Below are 23,940 nucleotides of genomic sequence, written 5' to 3' on the forward strand. Positions count from 1 at the left end.
CTTGGGAAAAAGTGTTTCCCATTACATACACTCGGAAATGTTGTAGAGGACATTCAGACACTAGTTTGGCAGTGGAATTGACTTGTAAAGTCTTTATTACCTCTGAAATTGTGTAGGAAGTAAGTCTAAGGGAAAAATATATTGTTTTGCTAACTTCCCTTTCGGAAATTACATACTTTTGAGGACAAAAGGACATCTATTCTAAAAGATGTGGCACTTATCTTGGTACTTCTGCCTTTCCTGTATTTTTCTAATAATGCCTTTCACACTATTAAAGAAAAAGGCTAGAATATTTCAGTCATATTTAAAATGAAAATGTTACAAGAGTCACAACAAACTTTTACAAAATGAATCTTTTATCACAAATCTCATGGGTAAGTGTACATTTAGTCATTCTATGGGCAACTAGGCATGCAGATTTTAGAGTGATGTGGTGATACATGTAATTACACACCTGCTCTGTTTCTTTAAGTTTCATTCACTACTAGGGGTTAAATGATTGGAGTTATCATCAAATAGCTTTTTGCACTGTCTCTCCTTTTTTCTTTCATTATTTACTAATTATTTGCAAGTAGGTATGGAGAAAAGTTAAGGAAGAGGGGTGTATAGGGAATAGTTTTTCATCACAGACAACTGGTGTTAAAACCAAAGCATAGTTTATAATTTCCTTTAAATAGATGCATATTGTAGGGTTCACAAAAGTACACAAGTAGAAAAAGCCTAATTTGGGGCTAGATGGAAATGGTCAACACTCGTAGAAAGGACACTGAAGAAACTCTATAGCAGTGCCATCCAATAGAAATGATGTGAGCCAGGTAGTTTAAATTTTCTAGTAGGAACATTTTTTTAAAAAGTTAAAGAATGCCAAGTGAACTTAATTTAAAAAAATGTATTTTACTGATATATCAAAATATTTTCATTTCAACATGTTATCCACATAAAAATTATTGTGATAGTTTATATTCTTTTTTTCACTAAGTTTGGGAATGCTGGTGTATATTCTATGCTTCCAGAACATCTGAACCCAGATGACACATTTCAAGTGTTTAATAGCTGCATGTGGCTAGTGGCTACAGAATTAGTGGAGTTCAAAAGGGACTTGTGAAAGGAGAGTATGAAGTTTGGAAATATCCAGTGAGATGAGTGCTCACTTACAACATGAAGTTCTTTTTTAATGAATGACATGTTTGGGAAGGGAGTTTATTATAATGATGTACAGCATATACTTTGGCATGTATTCATATTTTGGCTCTTGACACTTATTCTGTGACCTTGGTCAAGTTAATTAATCACGTGTGCCTCAGTTTCCTCATCTGTAAAACGAAGATAAAATTGTTTATGTTATCAGATTGTTACAAGGATTAAGTAATAAAATACGTGTAAAGCACTTGGGTGCTTTGCACACAAGTACTTAATTATTGTTAGCAATTTATTATCATTTTTCTATAAAAATAAATTGTTTAGTCAAGTTACATTTTACAATAAGTTTAGGACAAAACAAGTCTGACTTTTTAAAAATGTTATGGTTCCCAGAGTTATATATGATGGTTTTAAAATAATTTATTCAGTGTCAAAATGAATAACTTTGATTCCCCCCACTTTTTCTCTTAGATGTTTCTTAGATTCTACGTTAGGAGAGGGAAGAATTTGAAATAGGGAACTGAGACACATTTCTGAGTGTATTCTGTTGAAAGTAAGCTAATCAGTTAGTCTTTATTTACTGCTTTGAAAAAGTTACTCACACCAGCCACTCATTCACTTTTAAGGCAGTCCTTCTCAAACCTGGATGATTGTAATACTTACTTAGGAAGCATAATAAAAATATAGATGGGCTCTCTTCACATAGCACACCAAGTCTTTGGGTGGAGGTGCAGAAATTTGTATTTGAAAACCTCAGCAGGTTTAAAACCTGAGTTAGGTTTTAAAACCATTGGAGTTACATTAGGAGTTTGTTACAACAAGTTACTAGTCAGGTGTGATACATTTAACCGTTTGTCATATGAATGACATAAAACTATTTTAGATGTGCTAAACCCATGATTCCTATAGGCTTGAATGGATACTTTTACTTCTATAGAAACTTGGTTTCTAGAAAATGGTTTCTTCTGTTTTTTTTTTCTGCCTAATCAGTTTCTATTTCTTCTCTCTCTGAAGAATTTCTACCTTTCGAGTAGAATTTTATTATAGATATTTCATTTTTTAATCTCAGAATGGATACTATTGGGCACCAAAACTGAGAGTACTCCAGACTTATGGAGTACTCTCCTCAAAAGCAACTAATGTCCCTCCTCAAAAGCAACTAATGAGCTGGCAAAAACTGTCAGAATAAACTTTTGCAGAACTCTGGAATCTAGTAAAATTGTTACAATAACCAGAGAGGAAGACTTGGTGAAGAAAAGAACCAATGCTTTGTAGTAAGAGGATACTGTGACATTTTAAATTGGCTGGCTACCACCCTCCACATCCCAGATCAGCAGAGGCTGTCAGGACAGCTGCCTACACTCTACTATACACAATAATAGAGCCTACACTCTAATATACAGCCTATATCCTAACATACTAATATACACATAACGGGGCTTCCAAAGTGAGAGGAAAGAGAGGAAAAACAGAAAGAGTATTTGAAAAAATGATGGCTAAAATACTTCATACATTTGGTAAAAAATATGAATCTAAACATCCAAGAAGTGCAATGAACTCCATATAGAATAAACTAAAAGATATCCACAATCAGACATATTATAGTCAAATTGCCAAAAAACAAAGAGAAACCTTGAAAGCAGGGAAAGTGACTTTTTACATACAAAAAAACAGTAAGACGAACAGCTGATTTCTCTTAAGAACCCACAGAGGCTAGAAGGCAGTGAAATGTCATATTTAAATTGCTGAAAGAAAAAGAAAAACATCTGTCAACATATATCCATAATTCTATGTCCAGCAACACTATACTCCAAAGAATGAAAGCAAAAACAAGACGTTGCCAGATAAACAAAAACTGAGGAAGCTGATCACTAGTAGAACTGCCCTTCAAGAAATACCAAAGGACATTCTCTAGAAAAACTGAAAGGGCACTCATTATAACCCAAGCTATACAAAAAAATGGGAACACTGGCAAAGGTAACTACATAGGTAGCTACAAAAGCAAGTAAAAATGTGTTTTAGGTTTTTTAAAAAAACTCTTTTTACTATCCAATTTAAAAGAAAAAATGCATAAAACAACAATGATCAATCTATGTTAAGGAGTATACAATGTATAAAGATGTAATTTGTGATAATAACAGCATAAAGGGGGCAGTAGAGCTGTAAAGGGATGGGTATTGTATACTATTAAATTAAGTTGGTATTCAACAGGATTGTTCCAAGATGGCCAAATAGGAACAGCTCTAGTCTACAGATCCCAGTGTGAGCAACGCAGAAGACGGGTGACTTCTGCACTTCCAACTGAGGTACTGGGTTCATCTCATTGGGACTGGTTGGACAGTGGGTGTGGCCCACGGAATGTGAGCCAAAGCAGGGCGGGGCATTGCCTCACCCAGGAAGCACTAGGGGTCCGGGAATTCCCTTTCCTAGCCAAAGAAAGTCATGACAGATGGTATCTGGAAAATCGGGACACTCCCACCGTAATACTGTGCTTTTCCAATGGTCTTAACAAACGGAACACCAGGAGATTATATCCCGTGCCTGGCTCAGTGGGTCCCACGCCCATGGAGCCTTGCTCACTACTAGCAAAGCAGTCCAAGATCTAACTGCAAGGCGGCAGCAACACTAACAAATAAGAAGAGAAGAATCAAATAGACACAATGAAAAAATGATAAAGGGAATATCACCACTGATCCCACAGAAATACAAATTACCATCAGAGAATACTATAAACACTTGCACGCAAATAAACTAGAAAATCTAGAAGAAATGGATAAATTCCTGGACACATACACCCTCCCAAGACTAAACCAGGAAGAAGTTGAATCCGTGAATAGACCAATAACCGGCTCTGAAATTGAGGCAATAATTAATAGCCTACCAACTAAAAAAACTCCAGGACCAGATGGATTCACAGCTGAATTCTACCAAAGGTACAAAGAGGAGCTGGTACCATTCCTTCTGAAACTATTCCAATCAATAGAAAAAGAGGGAATCCCCCCTAACTCATTTTATGAGGCCAGCATCATCCTGATACCAAAGCCTGGCAGAGACACAACAAAAAAAGAGAATTTTAGACCAATATCCCTGATGAACATCAATGCAAAAATCCTCAATAAAATACTGGCAAACCGAATCCAGCAGCACATCAAAAAGCTTATCCACCAAGATCGACTCAGCTTCATCCCTGGGATGCAAGGATGGTTCAACAAATGCAAAACAATAAATGTAATCCAGCATATAAACAGATCCAAAGACAAAAACCACATGATTATCTCAATAGATGCAGAAAAGGCCTTTGACAAAATTCAGTAGCCCTTCATGCTAAAAACTCTCAATAAACTAGGTATTGATGGAAAGTATCTCAAAAAATAAGAGCTATTTATAACAAACCCACAGCCAATATCCTACTGAATGGGCAAAAACTGGAAGCATTCCCTTTGAAAACTGGCACAAGACAGGGATGCCCTCTCTCACCACTCCTATTCGACATAGTGTTGGAAGTTCTGGCCAGGGCAATCAGGCAGGGGAAAGAAATAAAGTGTATTCAATTAGGAAAAGAAGAAGTCAAATCATCCCTGTTTGCAGATGACATGATTGTATATTTAGAAAACCCCATCGTCTCAGACCAAAATCTCCTTAAGCTGATAAGCAACTTCAGCAAAGTCTCAGGATACAAAATCAATGTGCAAAAATCACAAGCATTCCTATACACCAATAACAGACAAACAGAGAGCCAAATCATGAGTGAACACCCATTCACAATTGCTTCAAAGAGAATAAAATACCTAGGAATCCAACTTACAAGGGATGTGAAGGACCTCTTCAAGGACAATTACAAACCACTGCTCAACAAATAAAAGAGGACACAAAACAATGGAAGAACATCCTATGCTCATGGATAGGAAGAATCAATATTGTGAAAACGGCCATACTGCCCAAGGTAATTTATAGATTCAATGCCATCCCCATCAAGCTACCAATGACTTTCTTCACATAATTGGAAAAAAACTTCTTTAAAGTTCATATGAAACAAACAAAAAAAAAGTCCACATTGCCAAGACAATCCTAAGCCAAAAGAACAAAGCTGGAGGCATCATGCTACCTGACTTCAAACTATACTACAAGGCTACAGTAACCAAAACAGCATGGTACTGGTACCAAAACAGAGATATAGACCAATGGAACAGAACAGAGGCCTCAGAGGCCACACATCTATAACCATCTGATCTTTGGCAAACCTGATAAAAACAAGAAATGGGGAAAGGATTCCCTATTTAATAAATGGTGCTGGGAAAACGGCTAGCCATATGTAGAAAGCTGAAACTGGATCCTTTCCTTACACCTTGTACAAAAATTAATTCAAGATGGATTAAAGACTTAAATGTTAGACCTAAAACCATAAAAACCCTAGAAGAAAACCTAGGCAATACCATTCAGGACATAGTCATGGACAAGGAGTTCATGACTAAAACACCAAAAGCAATGGCAACAAAAGCCAAAACAGACAAATAGGATCTAATTAAACCAAAGAGTTTCTGCACAGCAAAAGAAACTACCATCAGAGTGAACAGGCAACCTACAGAATGGGAGAAAATGTTTGCAATCTACCAATCTGACAAAGGGCTGATATCCAGAATCTACAAATAACTTAAACAAATTTACAGGAAAAAATCAAACAACCCCATCAAAAAGTGAGCAAAGGATATGAACAGACACTTCTCAAAGAAGACGAGAAGACGTTTATGCAACCAACAGACACATGAAAAAATTCTCATCATCACTGGCCATCAGAGAAATGCAAATCAAAACCACAATGAGATACCATCTCACCCCAGTTAGAATGGCGATCATTAAAAAGTCAGGAAAAAACATGCTGAAAGGATGTGGAGAAATAGGAACTGTTGGTGGGAGTGTAAACTAGCTCAACCATTGTGGAAGATAGTGTGGTGATTCCTCAAGGATCTAGAACCAGAAATACCATTTGACCCAGCAATCCCATTACTGAGGATTATAAATCATGTTAATATAAAGACACATGCACATGTATGTTTATCGTGGCACTATTCACAATAGCAAAAACTTGGAACCAACCCAAATGTCCATCAACGACAGACTGGATTAAGAACATGTGGCACATATACACCATGGAATACTATGCAGCCATAAAAAAAAAAAGGGATGCGTTCATGTCCTTTGTAGGGACATGGATGAAGCTGGAAACCATCATTCTGAGCAAACTATCACAAGGACAGAAAACCTAACACTGCATGTTCTCACTCATTGGTGGGAATTGAACAATGAGAACACTTGGACACAGGGTGGGGAACATCACACACTGGGGCCTGTCATGGGGTGGAGGGAGGGGGAGGGATAGCATTAGGAGAAATACGTAAGGTAAATGAAGAGTTAATGGGTGCAGCACACCAACATGGCACATGTATACATACATAACAAACCTGCACGTTGTGCACATGTACCCTAAAAGTTAAAGTATAATTTTTAAAAAGTTGGTATTCAGTAATAGACAAGCCAAAAGCCAAATCAGGAAAGTAATTCCCTTCACAAATGCCACATAAAGAATAAAATACGTAAGAATACAGCTAAACAAAGAAGTGAAAAGTCTCTACAAAGAGAATTACAAAACACTGCTCAGAGAAATCAGAGATCACACAAACAAATGGAAAAACATCCCATACTCATGGACAGGAAGAATCAATATCATTAAAATGACCACATTTCCCAAAGCAACTTAGAAATTCAATTCTCTTCCTGTCAAACTATCAATGACATTCTTTATAGAACTACAAAACAAAAACTATTTTAAAATTCATATGGAAGCAAAAAAGAGCCTGAATAGCCAGGGCAATCCTAAGCAAAATGGGCAAAGCTGGATGCATCACGTTACCTGACTTCAAACTATACTACAGGGCTACAGTAACCAAAAAAGCATGGTATTGGTACAAAAACAGACATATAAACCAAAGGAACAGAATAGAGAACCCAGAAATAAGGCTGCACACCTATGCCCATCTGATCTTTGACAAAGCTGACAAAAGCAAGCCATGGGGAAAGGACTCTCTAGTCAATAAATGTTGCTGGGATAACTGACTAGCCATATGCAGAAGATTGAAACTGGACCCCTTCATTACACCATATACAAAAATCAACTCGAGATTGATTAAAGACTTAAATGTAAAACCCAAAACTATAAAAACCATGGAACACAACATAGGCAATACCATGCTGCACAAAGGAACAGGCGAAAGAGTTCATGACAAAGATGCCAAAAGCAATCACAACAAAAGCAAAAATTGACGAATGGGATCTAATTAAACTTAAGAGCTTCTGTACAGCAAAAGAAACTATCAACCTACACAATGGGAGACAACCTACAGAATGGAAGAAAATTTTTGCAAACTATGCACCTGAAAAAAGTCTAATATCCAGCAGCTATAAGGAACTTAAACAAATTTATAAGACAACATCAAACAACCCCATTAAAATGTGGGCAAAGGACATGAACACTTTTCAAAAGAAGCCATACATGTGGCCAACATGCATATGAATAAAAGCTCTATATCCCTGATCATTATAGAAATGCAAATCAAAACCGTAATAAGATACTATCTCAAAATGGCTATTAGAAAGTTAAAAAATAACAGATGCTTGTGAGGTTGTAGAGAAAAGGGTACACTTGTACACTGCTGGTAGGAGTGTAAATTAGTTCAACAATTGTGGAAGACAGTGTGGTGATTCCACAAAGACATAAAAACGGAAATACCATTTGACCCAGCAATCCCATTATTGGGCATATACCCAAAGGGATATAAATCATTTTACCATAAAGACACATGCAGGCAAATGTTCACTGCAGCAGTATTCAGAATAGCAAAGACATGGAATCAACCTAAATGCCCATCAGTGGCTGATGCATTAAAGAAAATGTGGTACATATACACCACGGAATATTATGCAGCCATAGAAAAGAATGGGATTCTGTCTTTTGTGGGAACATAGATGGAGCTGGAGGCCATTAGCCTAGCAAACTAATGTAGGAACAGAAAACCAAATATTACATGTTCTCACTTACAAATGATGAGAACTCTTCAACACAAAGAAGGAAACAACAGACACTGGGGTCTATTTGAAAGTGAAGGGTAGGAAAAGGGAGAGGAGCAGAGAAAATAATTATTGGGTACTAGGCATAATACCTGGGTGACAAAATAATCCATATAACAACCCCCATGACACAAGTCTACCTATATAATAAACCTACATATGTTTCACAAAACCTAAAATAAAAGTTAAAAGAAACCTAAGTTGGTATTAATTCAGACTTCATTATTCAAAAGTTAATGTGTTAATTGTAATACCTAGGGTAACCACTAGGAAAAAACTAAAAAATATATTGAAAAATAAACGAGAGAAAAATCAAAATGGGTACACTATAAAAAATTAATTAAAATATAAGGCAGTAAAACAACAATCAGATACCACCACACACCTATTAGAATGGTGAAACTCCAGAATGCTAATCACACCAAATGCTGGCGTGGATGTAGAGCAACAGGAACTCTCGTTCATTGCTGGCAGAAATGTAAAATGGTTCAGCTACTTTGGAAGATACTTTAGTGGTTTCTTATAAAATTAAACATACCCTTACCCTACAATTCAGCAATCACATTCCTTGGTATTTAGTCAAAGGAGTTGAAAACTTATGTTCACACAGAAACTTACACAGAGATGTTTAAAGCAGCTTTATTCATAATTTCCAAAACTTGGACACAACTAAGATGTCCTTCAGTAGGTGAATGGAGAAATAACCTATGATATATCCACATAATGGAATATTATTTAGCACTAAAAAGAAATGAGCTATCAAGCCATGAAAAGAAATGGAAGAATCTTAAATGCATATTATGAAGTAAAGAAGCCAATTTGCAAAGGCTAAATACTATATGCTTCCAAATATATGACATTCTGGACAAGGTAAAACTATGGAGATAGTAAAAATGTCAATGGTTTCCAGGAGTTAGGTGAAAGGAAGAAATGAATGGGTAGAGCATGGAGGATTTTTAGGTAATGAAAATACTTTATATGATACCATAATGGTAGATATATATAATTATATGCTTGTCAAAACCTGTAGAATGTAGAACACTGAAAGTGAATGTTAATGTAAACTATGGATTTGGGGTGAAAATGATATGTCAATGGAGGTTCCTAGATTATAACAAGTGTACCATTCTGATGTAGAATATAGATAGTCAGGGAGGCTGTGGGGGGGTGTTAGAGGAGGTGGGGAAATTTCTATGGAAACTCTACTTTCTGCTCAATGTTGATGTGAACTTAAAATTGCTCTATATATAAAGTCTATTAAAAATTTTAAGGCAGTAAGGAAGGAACAGAAACATAAAATAAGGTATAAGACATACCGAAAAAAAAATTGCCAACATGGCAGAAGTCCTTTATCATTAATTACTTTAAACGTAAATGGGCTAAATTCTCCAGGAAAAGGGAGAAATTGTCAGAATGGATTTAAAAAATGACCAAACTATATGCTATTTACCATGGAATCACCTTAGATCCAAACACATATATAGATTGAAAGTGAATGGATAGAAAAATACATCCATGCAAATAATAACTAAAAGAGAGCTAGGGTTGCTACTCCACTTTTACACAAAATAGACTTTAAGACAAAAATTGATAATAAAGAGGAAATAAAGAATATTATGTATTGATAAAGGGGTTAATCTATCAGGAAGATGTAACAATTATAAACATATATACACTTAACAACAGAACCCCAAAATATAGGAAGTAAACATTGACAGAATTGAAGGGAGATGTAGACAGTATTACATTAATAGTTGGAGACTTCAATACCCACTCTCAACTATGGATAGGAAAACTAGACACAGATCAATGTGAAGAGAGGACTCAAGCAATACTATAAACCAACTAGACCTAACAGACATATGTGGAACACTTAACCCAACAACAGCAGAATACACATTCTTCTCAAGTACACACGGAACATTATCCAGTATAGATCATATGCTAGGCCACAAAACTAGTTTTGATAAACATAAAATAATGGAATCATACAAAGTATTTTTCTGACCACAGTAGAATGAAACAAGAAATCAGTAGCACAATGAAAACTATAAAATTCAAATGTATAGGAAAATTAAGCAATATATACTTTTTAACTGGCATATTATAGATGTACATATTCTCAGTGTACCGGTAATATTTTGATATATTCATAAAATATGTAATACTCAAATTAGGGTAATGAGGATATTCATCATTTTAACATCTATCTTGCTTCATGCAGGAAACATTGAAATTATTCTTTATTGGCTATTTTGAAATATATGATAGATTATGCTATACTGGAATCATTCTACTGATCTGTCAAACACTAGGTCTTATTTCTTCTATCCAACTGTATTTTTGTACTGATTTTTGTATTTAACCTCTTCATTCACCTTCCCCTACTTTAGTGAGAACAAAGCAATATACTCTTAAATAATCAATGGGTCAAAGAATAAATTACAAGTGAAATTAATTAGAAAATACTTTGAGATAAATGAAAACAAAAACACAACACACCAAGTCTTATAGAATGTAGTGAAAGAGTGATATTTATGGCTGTAAATGCCTACATTTAAAAAGAACAATAATCGCAAATTAATGACCTAACTTTGTACCTTAACGAACTAAAACAGAAGAACTAAATTCAAAACTAGCAAAATAAAGGATATGATAACGATTATAATGGAGAAAACTGAACATGGTAAACACAAAAACAATAGAATCAATGAAACCAAGAGTTGGAGAAGTTTTAAAAGTTCGACAAAATTGACACATCTTTAACTAGACTAAACAAAAAAAAAAAAAAAAAAAAAAAAAGAGAGAGAGAGAGAGAGAGAGAGGACTCAAATTACCAAAACCAGAAATTAAAGTAGAGACATTACGGCAGAACTTGCTGAAATAGAAAGAAATATAATAGAATACTAGGGACAATTGTTAAAATAGAAAGGAATATAATAGAATACTAGGAACAATTGTCTGCCAAAAAATAGATAACCTGGATGATATGGACAAATTTCTAAAAATATACAAAGTATCCAAACTGACTCAAGAAGCTGCCAAAGGCTTGGGGGAGAGGGCAATGAAGCATTACTAATCAATAGGCATAAAGTTTCAGTTAAGCAAGATGGTCAAACTCTAACAGTCTGCTGTATAACATTATATCTATAGTTAACAATAACGTGCACTTAAAATTTCATTAAGGTAGATATTATATTGTGTTCTTATCATAATAATATTCAAGAAAGTAAAATAAAACGAAACATAAATTGGAACAGACCTTTAACAAGTAAAAAGATTGAATCAGTAATAAAAAACCTCCCAGCAAAGAAAAGCCAAAATCGGGTAGTTTCACTGGTAAATTCTACCAAACATTAGGCCAGGCACGATGGCTTATGCCTGTAATCCCAGCACTTTGGGAGGCCGAAGTGGACAGATCACAATGTCAGGAGATGGAGACTATCCTGGCTGACACAGTGAAACCCCATCTCTACAAAAAATACCAAAAAAAAAAAAAAAAAAATTAGCAGGGCATGGTGGCACGCGTCTGTAGTCCCAGCTATTCAGGAGGCTGAGGCAGGAGAATTGCTTGAACCTCAGAGGCAGAGGTTGCAGTGAGCCAAGATCACGCCACTGCACTCCAGTCTGGGCAACAGAGGGAGATTCCATCTCAGAAAAAAAAAAAAAAAGGTAGATATTATATTGTGTTCTTATCATAATCGTATTCAAGAAAGTAACATAAATTGAAACATAAATTGGAACAGACCTTTAACAAGTAAAAAGATTGAATCAGTTAAAAAAACAAAACAAAACAAAACAAAACAACCTCCCAACAAAGAAAAGCCAAAACCGGGTAGCTTCACTGGTAAGCTCTATAAAACATTAAAAAAAATAATTACCATTACTCCTTCTCAAACTCTTGCAAAACATTTAAGAGAAAGTAACACTTTCTAACTCATTTTATGAGGCCAGCATTATTTTGATAGCCAAGCTGGATAAAGACATCAAAAGTAAAGAAAAGAAAATACAAATATCGCTTATAAATATAAATGCAAAAGTCCTAAGCAAATACTAGGAAATGGAATTTGGCAACATGTTACAGGATTATACATCACTATCAAGTGGGATTTATCCAAGAAATGTAAGGGCAGGTCACCATACAAAAATCAATCATGTGACATGTTATATTAACAGAATGAGGGGAAAAACCCATATGATTATCTCAATCGACGCTGGAAAAGCATTTGACAATATTCTGCATACCGGAATTTAAAAAATGCTCAAGAAATTAGTAATAGAAGGGAACTTCCTCAACTTGATAAAAGGCATTTATGGAATACCCATAGCTAACAGTATACTCAATGGTGAAAGACTGAAAATTTCCCTCCTAAGATCAGGAAGAAGACCAGGATTCCTATTTTACCACTTTCACTCAACATTGAACTGGAAGTTCAAACCAGTGCAGTTAGGAAAGAAAAATAAATACAAGGCATTCAAGATGGAAAGAAGAAATGAAATTATCTTTATTGGTAGTTTACATAATCTTATGTATAGATACTTCTAAAGAATTCACAAAAAAATCTTAGTGCTAATGAACAAATTCAGCAAAGTTGCAAAATACAAGATCAACACATCGAATCAGTTTTATTTCTAAACACTAGCAATGAACAATCAGAAGATGAAATTAAGAAAACGATTCCATTTATAATAACATAAAAAAGAAATAAAAATTTAAGAATAAATTTTAGAAAGGAGTCTCAAGACGAATACACTTAAAATCATAAAACACTACTGAAAAGTAATTAAAGACTGAAATAAATGGAAAAGCATCCCATGTTTATAGATTGGAAGACCTGATATTGTTAAGGTGGCAATTCTCTCCAAAACAATATACAGATTCAGTGCAATTCCTATATAAAAATAAAAAACAACTTCTATTCTTGCCTAAGTGGAAAAGCTGAACCGAAAATTCATACAAAATTGCAAGGGAGCCTCAATAGAAAAAACAATTTTATTTGTTGAGATAGAGTCTTGCTTGGTCACTGAGGCTGGAGTGCAGTGGCACAACTGCAGCTCACTGTAGCCTTGACTTCCTGGGCTCAAGCAATCGTCCCACCTCAGCCTCTTGAGGAGCTGGGACCACAGGCACATGGCACCATGCACGGCTACATTTTTTATTTTTTGTAGAGATGGAGTGTCACTGTGTTGGCCAGGCTGGTCTCAAACTTCTGGGCTCAAGTAATCCTCCTGCCTTGGCCTCCCAAAATTATGGGATTACAGCCTTGAGCCACCACACCCAGCTAACAAATAATTAAAAAAAAAAAAAACTGGAGAACTCACTTCTTGATTTCAAAATTTATTACAAAGGTACAGTATATGGTGCTGGCAGAAGGCCAGACAAATAAATCAATGAAACGGAATTGAGAGTCCAGAATTAGATGCATAAATCTACAGTCAGTTGATTTTTTATGATCATACCCAGTGGAGGAAAGAATAGCCTCTTCTACAAGCAGTGCTAGGATAACTAGTTATCCACATTCAACAACAACAACAAAAAGCTGGACTCCTATCTTACACCAAATACAAAAACTTAACTCAGAATGGCTAAAATACCTAAAAGTGAGAGCTAAAAGCATACAATTCTTTTTTTTTAATGCACATTATTGCTTTATTTATAAAACCTGAATGAACTTGTTATAACTTATAGTAGGCATACACACACACATGCACACACACCACATTCACCTATTTTGGAGAGAAAAATCTTGTGATATCATTTCTATATTTATTATAAATACTATTCATAATGAAGGTTCAAGTTCTATAGGGTATTAGTATGTGACACATCATGCTATTTAAAACTGTAAGTGTATTTTACCTAATGACATCTAAGTTTTTCTTTTTTTTAATTTTTTATTATTATACTTTAAGTTCTAGGGTACATGTGCATAACGTGCAGGTTTGTTACATATATATACTTGTGCCATGTTGGTGTGCTGCACCCATCAACTCGTCATCACCCATCAACTCGTCATTTACATCAGGTATAACTCCCAATGCAATCCCTCCCCCGTCCCCGCTCCCCGTGATAGGCCCCGGTGTGTGATGTTCCCCTTCCCGAGTCCAAGTGATCTCATTGTTCAGTTCCCACCTATGAGTGAGAACATGCGGTGTTTGGTTTTCTGTTCTTGCGACAGTTTGCTGAGAATGATGGTTTCCAGTTGCATCCATGTCCCTACAAAGGACACAAACTCATCCTTTTTTATGGCTGCATAGTATTCCATGGTGTATATGTGCCACATTTTCTTAATCCAGTCTGTCACTGATGGACATTTGGGTTGATTCCAAGTCTTTGCTACTGTGAACAGTGCCACAATGAACATACATGTGCATGTATGATTTATAATCCTTTGGGTATATACCCAGTAATGGGATGGCTGGGTCATATGGTACTTCTAGTTCCATAAAATTCTTATAAGAAAACACAGGGCACATGCCGATAGTCCCAGCTATTTGAAAGGTTAAGGTGGGAGGATCGCTTGAGCCCAGGAGTTTGAGATCAGCCCAGGCAACATAGTGAGGTCCCATATAAAAAGAAAAAAAAAAAAAAAAAAAAAAACGAAAACAAACAAACAAAAAATAACCCACAGGGGTGAATCTTTATGGTCTTGCATTTGGTAATGAATTCTTAAATATGACATCAAAAGCATAGGTAACGAAAGAAAAAATAGATAAATTGAATTTTATTAGAATTAAAATCTTTGTGTATAAAATGATACTATCAGGTATGGGAGAAAATGTTTGCAAATAATTTATCCAATAAGGATCAAGTATTCAGAACATGCAAAAAATATTAAAATTCAACAACAAAAAGACAACTCAATTTAAAAATCCCAATAAAAAAATGGACAATGGCTTGAATAGACATTTTCCCAGAGAAGATATATGGATGGCAAACAAGTACATGAAAAGATTCTCAATACTTTTAGTCATTATGGAAATACAAATCAAATCCACAATGAGATACCCCTTCATACCCAGTAAGATGGCTATAATAAAAATAAAGCTGAAAATAACAAGTCTTGGTGAGAATGTGGACAAATTGGAACCCTTCTGTGCTATCATTCTGTGATGGGAATGTAAAATGGTGCAGCCACTGTGGAAGACAATTTGGAGGTTCCTCAGAAAGTTAAACATAGAATTACCATACAGTCCAATTATCCCCATCCATCTCCCTGGTATATACATTCAAAAGAACTGAAGACAGATATTCAAACAAATACTTGTACATGAATGTTTGTAACAGCACTATTCAGAAGAGACAAAAAGGTGGAAATAGCCCAAATGTCCATTAATGAATGAATGGATAACAAACTGGTATATATATACATATATACACACAATAGACTATTATTCAGCCATTAAAAGGGATAAATTACTGTCACATAATACAATGTGGATCAATTTCAAAAACATTTTGTTAATTGGAAGAAGTCAGACACAAAAGAACACATATTTTATGATTCTATTTATATGGAATATCCATAAGAGGTAAATCCATAGAGACAGAATGCAGATTAATAATTGGCTAGGACTTGGGAGAAGAGGGAACAGGGAGTGACTGCTTAATGCCTAGGAGGTTTCTTTATGGGATAACAGAAACATTTGGAACTACATAGAGGTGATGGCTGCACAACATTGTGAGTGCTAAGTGGCACTGAGGTGAACACTTAAAAATGGTTAATTCTATGTTATATACATTTCACCCCAATAAAATGGATACTGTTACTTTCCTTCCTCTCTAAAAAGCTAAGCTTCTTATTTTCCTGGGTCAGGAAGAATCCTTTATATCTTTAGTAATCACAAGTTACTATCTAATGAGCTCTTATAACGTGTTGTGAACTGTGATGCATGCTTTTCAGGCACCATGTTATTTAAGCCTCACAGCAGTAATACCTGGCATATATTGAGTGCAAAGCAACCATTTGTCATATGGATGAACAACTGTAGAAGCAAGGTACACGTGAGACAACTGAGGTTGAGAGAGTGAAGGTACTTGCCCCAGGTCTCCTGGCTAGTAAATGGCAGAATTCAAACTCTAAGAATTATAGGACAAAAATATCACTTTTGGTTTCAGCTCTAATGTAATCTTAGGGAGAAAGACATCAGGTTTTATCCCTGGAAAGAAGTTAGGTCCTTAATGTTACTTTTTGAGTCTTACTGAAATGCATACTTGTTAATTTGCTTGTATTGGAAAAGGTATGGCCTAGGTATCAGGCAGCCTGGATTTCCAACTCTCCACTATTACTAAATGTGTGGCCTTAGGAAAATTTGATTTAACCTTTCTGAAACCCAGGTTGCTAATTTGTTACAAGATTGTAAAATTGATGATGGCAGGGTGGACTGGTTCAGCCAGAGTTCAAACTCAAAGCCGCCTTATTCTCCTGACTTTTAAATAATGGGAACTGATGCAAAATGTTAAGAAAACACTGTGCAGGTCAGGCAAAATATATCTGAAGGCTACATCTGGCTTGTATGTCACAAGTTTTTACCTCTGTATTAGTAGAGGAGACTGTGGCAACATATTGCCTGGGTTTTAAGTTAGGCCATTTACTAGCTCTGTGACCTTAGGTAAGCTATTTATTCTGTCTGTTCCCCAGTTTACAAACAAGTAATGATAGTATATACATTGGAAAGTTGTTACAAAGATTATGTGTCTGTGTGTGTAGTCACCTAGAAATAGTACTTGGCATGCAGCAGTGTGGTGCAAGTATGTTAACTAAAACAAACCAAATAAGTCCTACACTGCCTTTCAGCTGTTAATATTACATGACTAAAGAAGAATTTATAGAAGGCCAATTACTTGCAGTAACTTGGTCTTTACTTTGGTTTGCTCATCTGTGCCTCAGTTTACACATCTATACAATGGAAACAGTAATGGTACCTGCCTCATATAGTTATTGTGATGATTAAATGAATTAATATATAGTTTATCTACAGAACTTAGAACATTTTCTGGCACAGAGTATGCACTATATAAGTCTTAGTCATTATCATCATTAATTTTTAAAATATATCTTGGTGAAGCTCATATGAGTCAATACTGAAAATCTCCAAAATAAGTTGCTTACAATATGGCATTGATCCTAGGAGCATTGTCCGTACCATAATAAGGGTGCTGAACTCTTTTTTTTTTTTTTTTATACTTTAAGTTCTAGGGTACATGTGCATAACGTGCAGGTTTGTTACATATACATACTTGTGCCATGTTGGTGTGCTGCACCCATCAACTCGTTAAAGGCTGCTGAACTCTTGACCCTTCAATCAATCATACAAAAAGCCAAAGTAGTAAGGTCTGAGAATAGAAAAGCTTCCCAGTCATTGCATAGTCTACTTAATGCATCCCAATACTGGATTGAGATACAAAAGAAAACTAGGCTAACTTGTATCTATGAAGGCAACTAAAGAAATTTATTTTTAAGAGCTCTTTCTGCATTTTCCATAATATCTCTAAGAAAGAGGTAAGAAAAATTCAAATTGTGATTCAGAGAGGCAATTAGAATTAAAATATAGAAAGTTATAGAATTAGAATATAGAAAGTTCTATATTGGAAAAGAGGATCATCTCCTGCCTCCCTAGTTTGTCCCAGTCTACCCGGGGTAGACTATTGCTTTGTAAATATGTAATAGAAGAAAATTACAAATGGAGTCAGGTCCCGGAGTTCAAAAAAGCAGCATCCTTACCATCATTTTTAAGGTGAGAGAAGAGTTTGGTATGAAAAAATATAGAAGTCTCAGAAGGATTTGGGAGTGAGGGGATGTCCAATGGGGCAGGAGTCCTACTGTGAGAGGAGTATAAACATATTGGAGCCCCAAACTAGATGAATAGGGAACATTGTAGGCCACAAGTTTAAGGGTGCTGGCGATGGAATTATAGTGTCAAAGTGATAAGAGTGACAAGTATTAGTGGAATCTCTTTTGAGAGGAGACAGGGATTCTTCAACATGAGAAGACAGGGACAAGGGGAGATTTTACTGTGAGAAAAGCAGGGACCCTATTGTAACAAGACAGGATATAATATGAAAATGCCACTGTGAGTTGATGAGAGCATTGCAAGGCCAATAATAATAAGAATGGGGAACGGGGGGAATTAAAGTGGAAAGTGGGAATAATACAGGGGAGAGACTTGGGGTTTGTGTCGGGAAATATTGTAGAATTCTGAGTTTGAATGCACAAGCTATAGTGTGAGAACCATTCTGCAAATAAGGAGGGTATAGAGTGCTCCTTAGTGTGACAGGACAGGGTAAAAAAAAGATCATAGAATTTAAAAAGGGGTAGTCTAATGAGAGGGAATGAGAAATGATATGCCCATTGGGAGGAGTAGAAAATATTAGAAACCCCAGTAAGAAAGAATGGGGTTTCCCCAGTTTGAGAAGATAGGACAAATGCAATCCAATGAGAAGTAAGAAGAAATAATAATAAGAAACCCCAAAGGAAGAGGATGGCAGAATGTGGGGCTAAAAGTGAAAGAACACTGCGGGAGGTGGGGAGTGGGTTTCCCAAAAAAGATAACGAGGAATAATGGTTAGAAAAGTAGCGGCCCTTTGATGGAATAGGAGATAAATTACGGAAACCCTTGTGGGAGGGTAAAAGAGGTAACTCTAGTGGGAAAACACAGGGAAGAAGGCACTATCATCATGTGACAATAGCAGGGTCACCAGTATAAGCTGTCAGAAAATAATGTGGGGCTCCTAATGGGAAGGAGTTGAATGCTCCTCAAAGCAAGAAGGTAGGAGACTGCAGGGAACTCCAGTGTAATATAATCAGGGCCTCTAGTGTGAGAGGAGAGGATGTATTATAGAATACCAATCCCATTAGAGAAAATTATTAAATGGGGGGGAGCCCACAGGGAAAGAGAATGGAGGGCTTACCACTGTGTGAAAAGGGAAGATCTTAATGGAGTAGAATAGGGTGCACTGTGGGGTCACAAGTGGACAAAGATATGAAGCACTTCAGCCAGTGTGAGAGGATCACGGGAAAACGATAGATTCCAGTGTGTGAAAAAGGAGAGCTAGTAAGAGAAGAAATATTCTGGGATTCTCAGTAGGAAATCCCTAGTAGGAAATCCTAGTAGGATTCTAGTAGGAGGGAAAATGGTGGGGCTCCTAGTTGGATGCATTGGTGGGATTCCTAGTGTGAGTAAACAGTTTGAAGACACGGGGTATGTTATTTCCTCAACTTGGTAGAGTAGGGGCTCCCAGAAGGAGAGTATAGGTGCAGGTGGTTGCCCTGTATGAGAAAAGGGGGCCCTCGTGGGAAGAGCCAGGACATTATTGTGGGTAGGGCAAAGAAATAAGAAACCCTAGGTGGGAGACGATGGAGACACAGTGCGACCCTAGTGGGAGCGCGCAGGAAATATTGTGGGAAGCCAGAGGCTGGGGACAAGGAGCTCTCCAGGGAGAGAAAGGAAAACCGCAGAGAGAGGGCTTGAGAACACAAGGGACACCAGAGTGAACCTAGGGCAAACGATTATACTGGAGCATAATTTCCCCACCTTAGGTGCCCAGCCCCACTTACCCAGGCAGAGTTCAAAGACGTAGGCATAGTAGGACCAGAGCACGACGAGGACAATAACGAGCACTGGCACCCAGGACAGTACCCGGCGGCAGCACCGCAGCCCCCCAGACAGAGCCATCTTCCAGCCTCGCCGCATCTTTGGCTCGAAGATCGACCAAGCAGGCCTGCTGGCGCCGGGTCGGAACCGCTAGGGTGGCGGTTGCGAGGCGGGAAGGCGCGCTGTGCGGCACTCCACTGCCTAGCCTGGCGGGAACCCTCTCGCCGAGCCGTCGCCACCTGTGGGGCTGCGCTGCTGAGTGCGCCCCGCCTGGCACCATAGGCTTGAGTCACGGCGTTGAGGAACTAGCGATGTTGGAGCGGAAGGGTGATCCGTCAGGCAGTCGCGGCTAGCACGCTCAGAGGGAGTGCAGTCCCTCCCCTTTCCGCCTCCTCCCACCCCGTGTTTCAAGGCTGGATGCAGGGCTGGACCTCCGCAAAATCGTGAAGCAGAAGAAATTTGGGTCCGCCCATCTGCTCTTACTGCACTGCGTCCGCCCTCTTTGTTTCTGTCTCTGTCTCTCTCTCCCCCTTCGTTCTCTTTCTCTCCTCCTGCGGCCCCCCACACAGTTACACACACACACACACACGCAGTGTGAAAGATGCGAGCCATAGCATCTCATAACATGAAGGCCATCCAGCTCCATCCTCCCACTGCTGCTTGAACAATATGCTTAACACGTAGTGCCGCAGTCGCTGCTTGGGTAAGTCCTTTGACAGGGCCCTCTCTCCTTCCCTTTGCCCTACCCGCAGAATCAGCTTAGTATGTTTTTAGAACAAACACATTGGTATAAAAAAACAAATGAGGGAGACAGTGATTCTGAAAGGGGTCATGGAAAGCTACAAAGGTAGTGATATTTAAGCTGAGCTATATTAACAAATTCAGGTTTTCCAGGCAGATGAGAGGAGGAGGACCTTTTAGACAGAGAAAACAGCATTTAAAAGTCATAGAGTAATGAAAGTCCAAAAATGTTCCAGGAGCAGCTAGTGTGGCTTGAAGAGTGTGTGTGAAGAAGAGAGGCTACGAATGAGACTGGGAATATGAGGCCGTGGTGTGAAGGCTCTTATATGTCCTAGCATGGCTTGGGGACATAATCATGTAAAGCAGATTATGAAGAGCCATCAAAGTTTTGGGGAAAATGGAGTGACATCAGGAATGTTTTTGTGAAATAACTGGCAGGATTTTGGAAAGGAAGATGGCCTGGAAGTAGGAAGCTCAACTAGAAGATAATTTAATTCAACAAATGTTTTTGGAGTGGTTGCTTCCTGTTAGATCAACTTTGGTACAAAAAGAATGACAAAATAGTGGCCTGACCCCAAGAAGCTCATGTTCTCTTTGGGGCCGTAGTTGTTCATTGACACAAGTACAATAATAGAAGTACAGCAGGCTCTTGGCATTTATGGATTTGACCCTCACTGTTTTTTCCAAAGGTCTTTTACATGAAGACATTTGTGATTTTGGTGAGATGCATGTGTGATTCACATTCTGTGTGACTACTGTGTGGGAGCAAGTGTCTCTACAAGGTTGCTCTCTGTTCTTTATTTATGGTTATATATGCAGTAAATTACCTGAAGTGATAAAAGTTTTATTGTTTCTTTTCAGATTAAGCTGATTTTATGGTTGATGTTACTAAATTCATGATGCAATGGAATGCAGAGTTCATTTTAGTTACAATATTTAGTAGCCCAGTTAATTATTTGAACCCTAAGGTTCTGACATGTATACTTAAATTTTCCAATATTCATTAATTTGGGGCTCGTGGAACATGTATCTTGGGATTGTCAAGGGTATACTGTTTAAACCAAGTAGCCTTGAGGAGGCAATCATTAAGTGTGAAAGGGAAAGTCCCAGTTGGGTTTTGAATAATGACTAGGAGTTCACCAAGAAGATAAGAGATGGGAGTAGGATTTAAAGGAGGAGGGGATTCCAGGCAAAAGGAAATATGTAGGGCAAACGTATGTGAAACAGCACAACGTACTTGGGGGACTGCGCTTTTGCTGGAAGATAATACAGTAGTCTAACCAAGAGATGGTAAGAGCCTAGGCCTAAGCCAGGCTATGAGGGGAGGAAAGGAGGGGAAAGATGTAATAGTGTTGGGGGAAATCAACAGAATTTATCAACCAGTTGGCAGGTGAAGAGTGAGATAAGTTAAAGCTAACAACCAGATTTCTAACTTCAATGCCTGAATGAACAATGTTGCCAATCACCGTGATAGGGTCTATTATGAGAAGAGCAGATTTGGTGGGGGAAGTTGATAACTTTCATGTTTTGACGTGATTAGTTTTGCCTAAATCTTCCTCTTCTAAGCCTGATCACTAATCAAATAGTCTGGGGTGGGGGGCTTATGACAGGGATAGCTCATACCCAAAGGAGCATGGAGGGTCAAGAACCAGAGAGACAAACCATGTTCAAGTGTATATATCAAGGATTGGCAAATTATGCTTATGGGGCAAATATGGCCCACTGGCTTTTTAAAAGTCAGAATAAAGTTTTATTGGAACACATTCATGTCAATTTGTTTACCCAGAGTCTATGGCTGTTTTGTACAATGCTGAGTTGGAGTAGTTGTGACATAGATCATATAGCATGCAAAGCCTACATTTATTTAAATTTATTTTTAAAGACTTTATTTGTTAGACCAATGTTAGATTAACAGCAAAATTGAAAGGAAGGTTCAAAGATTTCCCATATAACCCCTACCACCACATGCATAGCCCCCATTATCAACATCCCCCGCCAGAGTGGTACATTTGTTACAATCTATGAATCAGCATCAACACATATTTTTCATCCAAAGTCCATAGATTCTATTAGCATTCACCCTTGGCCTTGTATAGTCTGTGGGTTTGGACAAATATATAATATCTTGTATCCACCATTACAGTATCATATAGAATATTTTTGCTGCCCTAAAACTCCTCTGTGTTCTACCTGTTCATCTCTCCCTCTCCACAACTCTTGGAAACTGTTGATTTTTTTTTACTGTTTCCATAGTTTGCCTCTTCCAGAATGTCATATAGTTGGAATGATACAGTATGTAACCTTTGCAGATTGGCTTCTGTCACTTAGTAATATGCATTTAAGATTCCTCCATGTCTTTTCATGGCTTGATAACTCATTTCTTATTAGTGTTAAATAATATTCCATTTTCTAGATGTACCACAGTTTATTTATACACTCACCGACTAAAAGACATCTTGGTTGCTTCCAAGTTTTGGTCGTTATGAATAAAGCTGCTATAAACATCCATGTGCAAGTTTTTGTGTGGACATGGGTTTTCACCTCATTTGGGTAAATACCAAGGACTGAAATTGTTGGATCATGTGGTAAGAGTATATTTAGTTTTGTAAGAAACTGCCAAAGTGTCTTCAATAGTAGCTGTACCCTTTTGTGTTTCCAGCAGAAATGACTGAGAGTTCCTGTTGCTCTATATCCTTGCTAGAATTTGGTGAGGTTAGTGTTCTGGATTTTGGCCATTGGAAAAGTCTGTAGTGGTATTTCATTGTTTTAATTTGCACATCCCTGATGACATATAGTGTGGAGCATCTTTTCATATGTTTATTTGCCATCTATATATCTTCTTTGGTGAGGTGTCTATTCAGGTCTTTAGCCCTTTTTTTGAGATGCTTGCTTTCTTATTATTTAATTTTAAAGAATTTTTGTGTATTTTAGATTACAGCTCTTTATCATGTGTCTTTTGCAAATATTTTCTTTCAGCGTGTGGCCTGTTTATTCTCTCGATAGTGTCTTTAGCAGAGCAATTTTTTATTTTAATGAAGTCCAGCTTATTCTTTCTTTCATGGATTGTGTCTTTGGTGTTCCATCAGCCATCACCAAACCCAAGTTTATCTGAATTTTCACATATGTTACATTCTGGGAGTTATAGAGTTTTGTGTTTTGTATTTAGGTCTGTGATCCGTTTTGAGTTAATTTTTATGAAGAGTTTAAGGTCTGTGTCTAGATTTATTTTTTTGCGTGTGGATGTCCAGTTGTTCCAGAACCATTTGTAAAAATGATGATCCTTCCTAGCACTTTAGGAGGCCAAGGCCGTTGGATCACCTGATGTCAGGAGTTTCAGACAAG

The 23,940-nt window shown here is 37.2% G+C and overlaps 1 protein-coding gene across 10 annotated transcripts in view; it reads right to left on the bottom strand.

The window, feature by feature from the left end:
* The window catches only part of ZDHHC15 (zDHHC palmitoyltransferase 15), a 190,657-nt gene extending 170,466 nt beyond the window's left edge, over window positions 1–20,191 (bottom strand). For 8 of the 10 annotated variants that reach the window (XR_012430285.1, XR_012430284.1, XM_065537823.2 and 5 more), the window contains exon 1: window positions 19,821–20,191. Coding sequence is in view for 5 of the 10 variants with exons in the window: in XM_065537823.2 (XP_065393895.1) it covers window positions 19,821–19,956 (136 nt within the window). In the remaining 5 variants the exon portion in view is untranslated. The remainder of the gene's footprint in view (window positions 1–19,820) is intronic. The other 2 variants (XM_074029908.1, XM_074029907.1) reach the window with 1 other exon arrangement.
* Window positions 20,192–23,940: the final 3,749 nt, after the last annotated feature.

Source organism: Macaca fascicularis, chromosome X, assembly GCF_037993035.2.
Source record: "Macaca fascicularis isolate 582-1 chromosome X, T2T-MFA8v1.1".
NCBI classification, from domain to species: domain Eukaryota; kingdom Metazoa; phylum Chordata; class Mammalia; order Primates; family Cercopithecidae; genus Macaca; species Macaca fascicularis.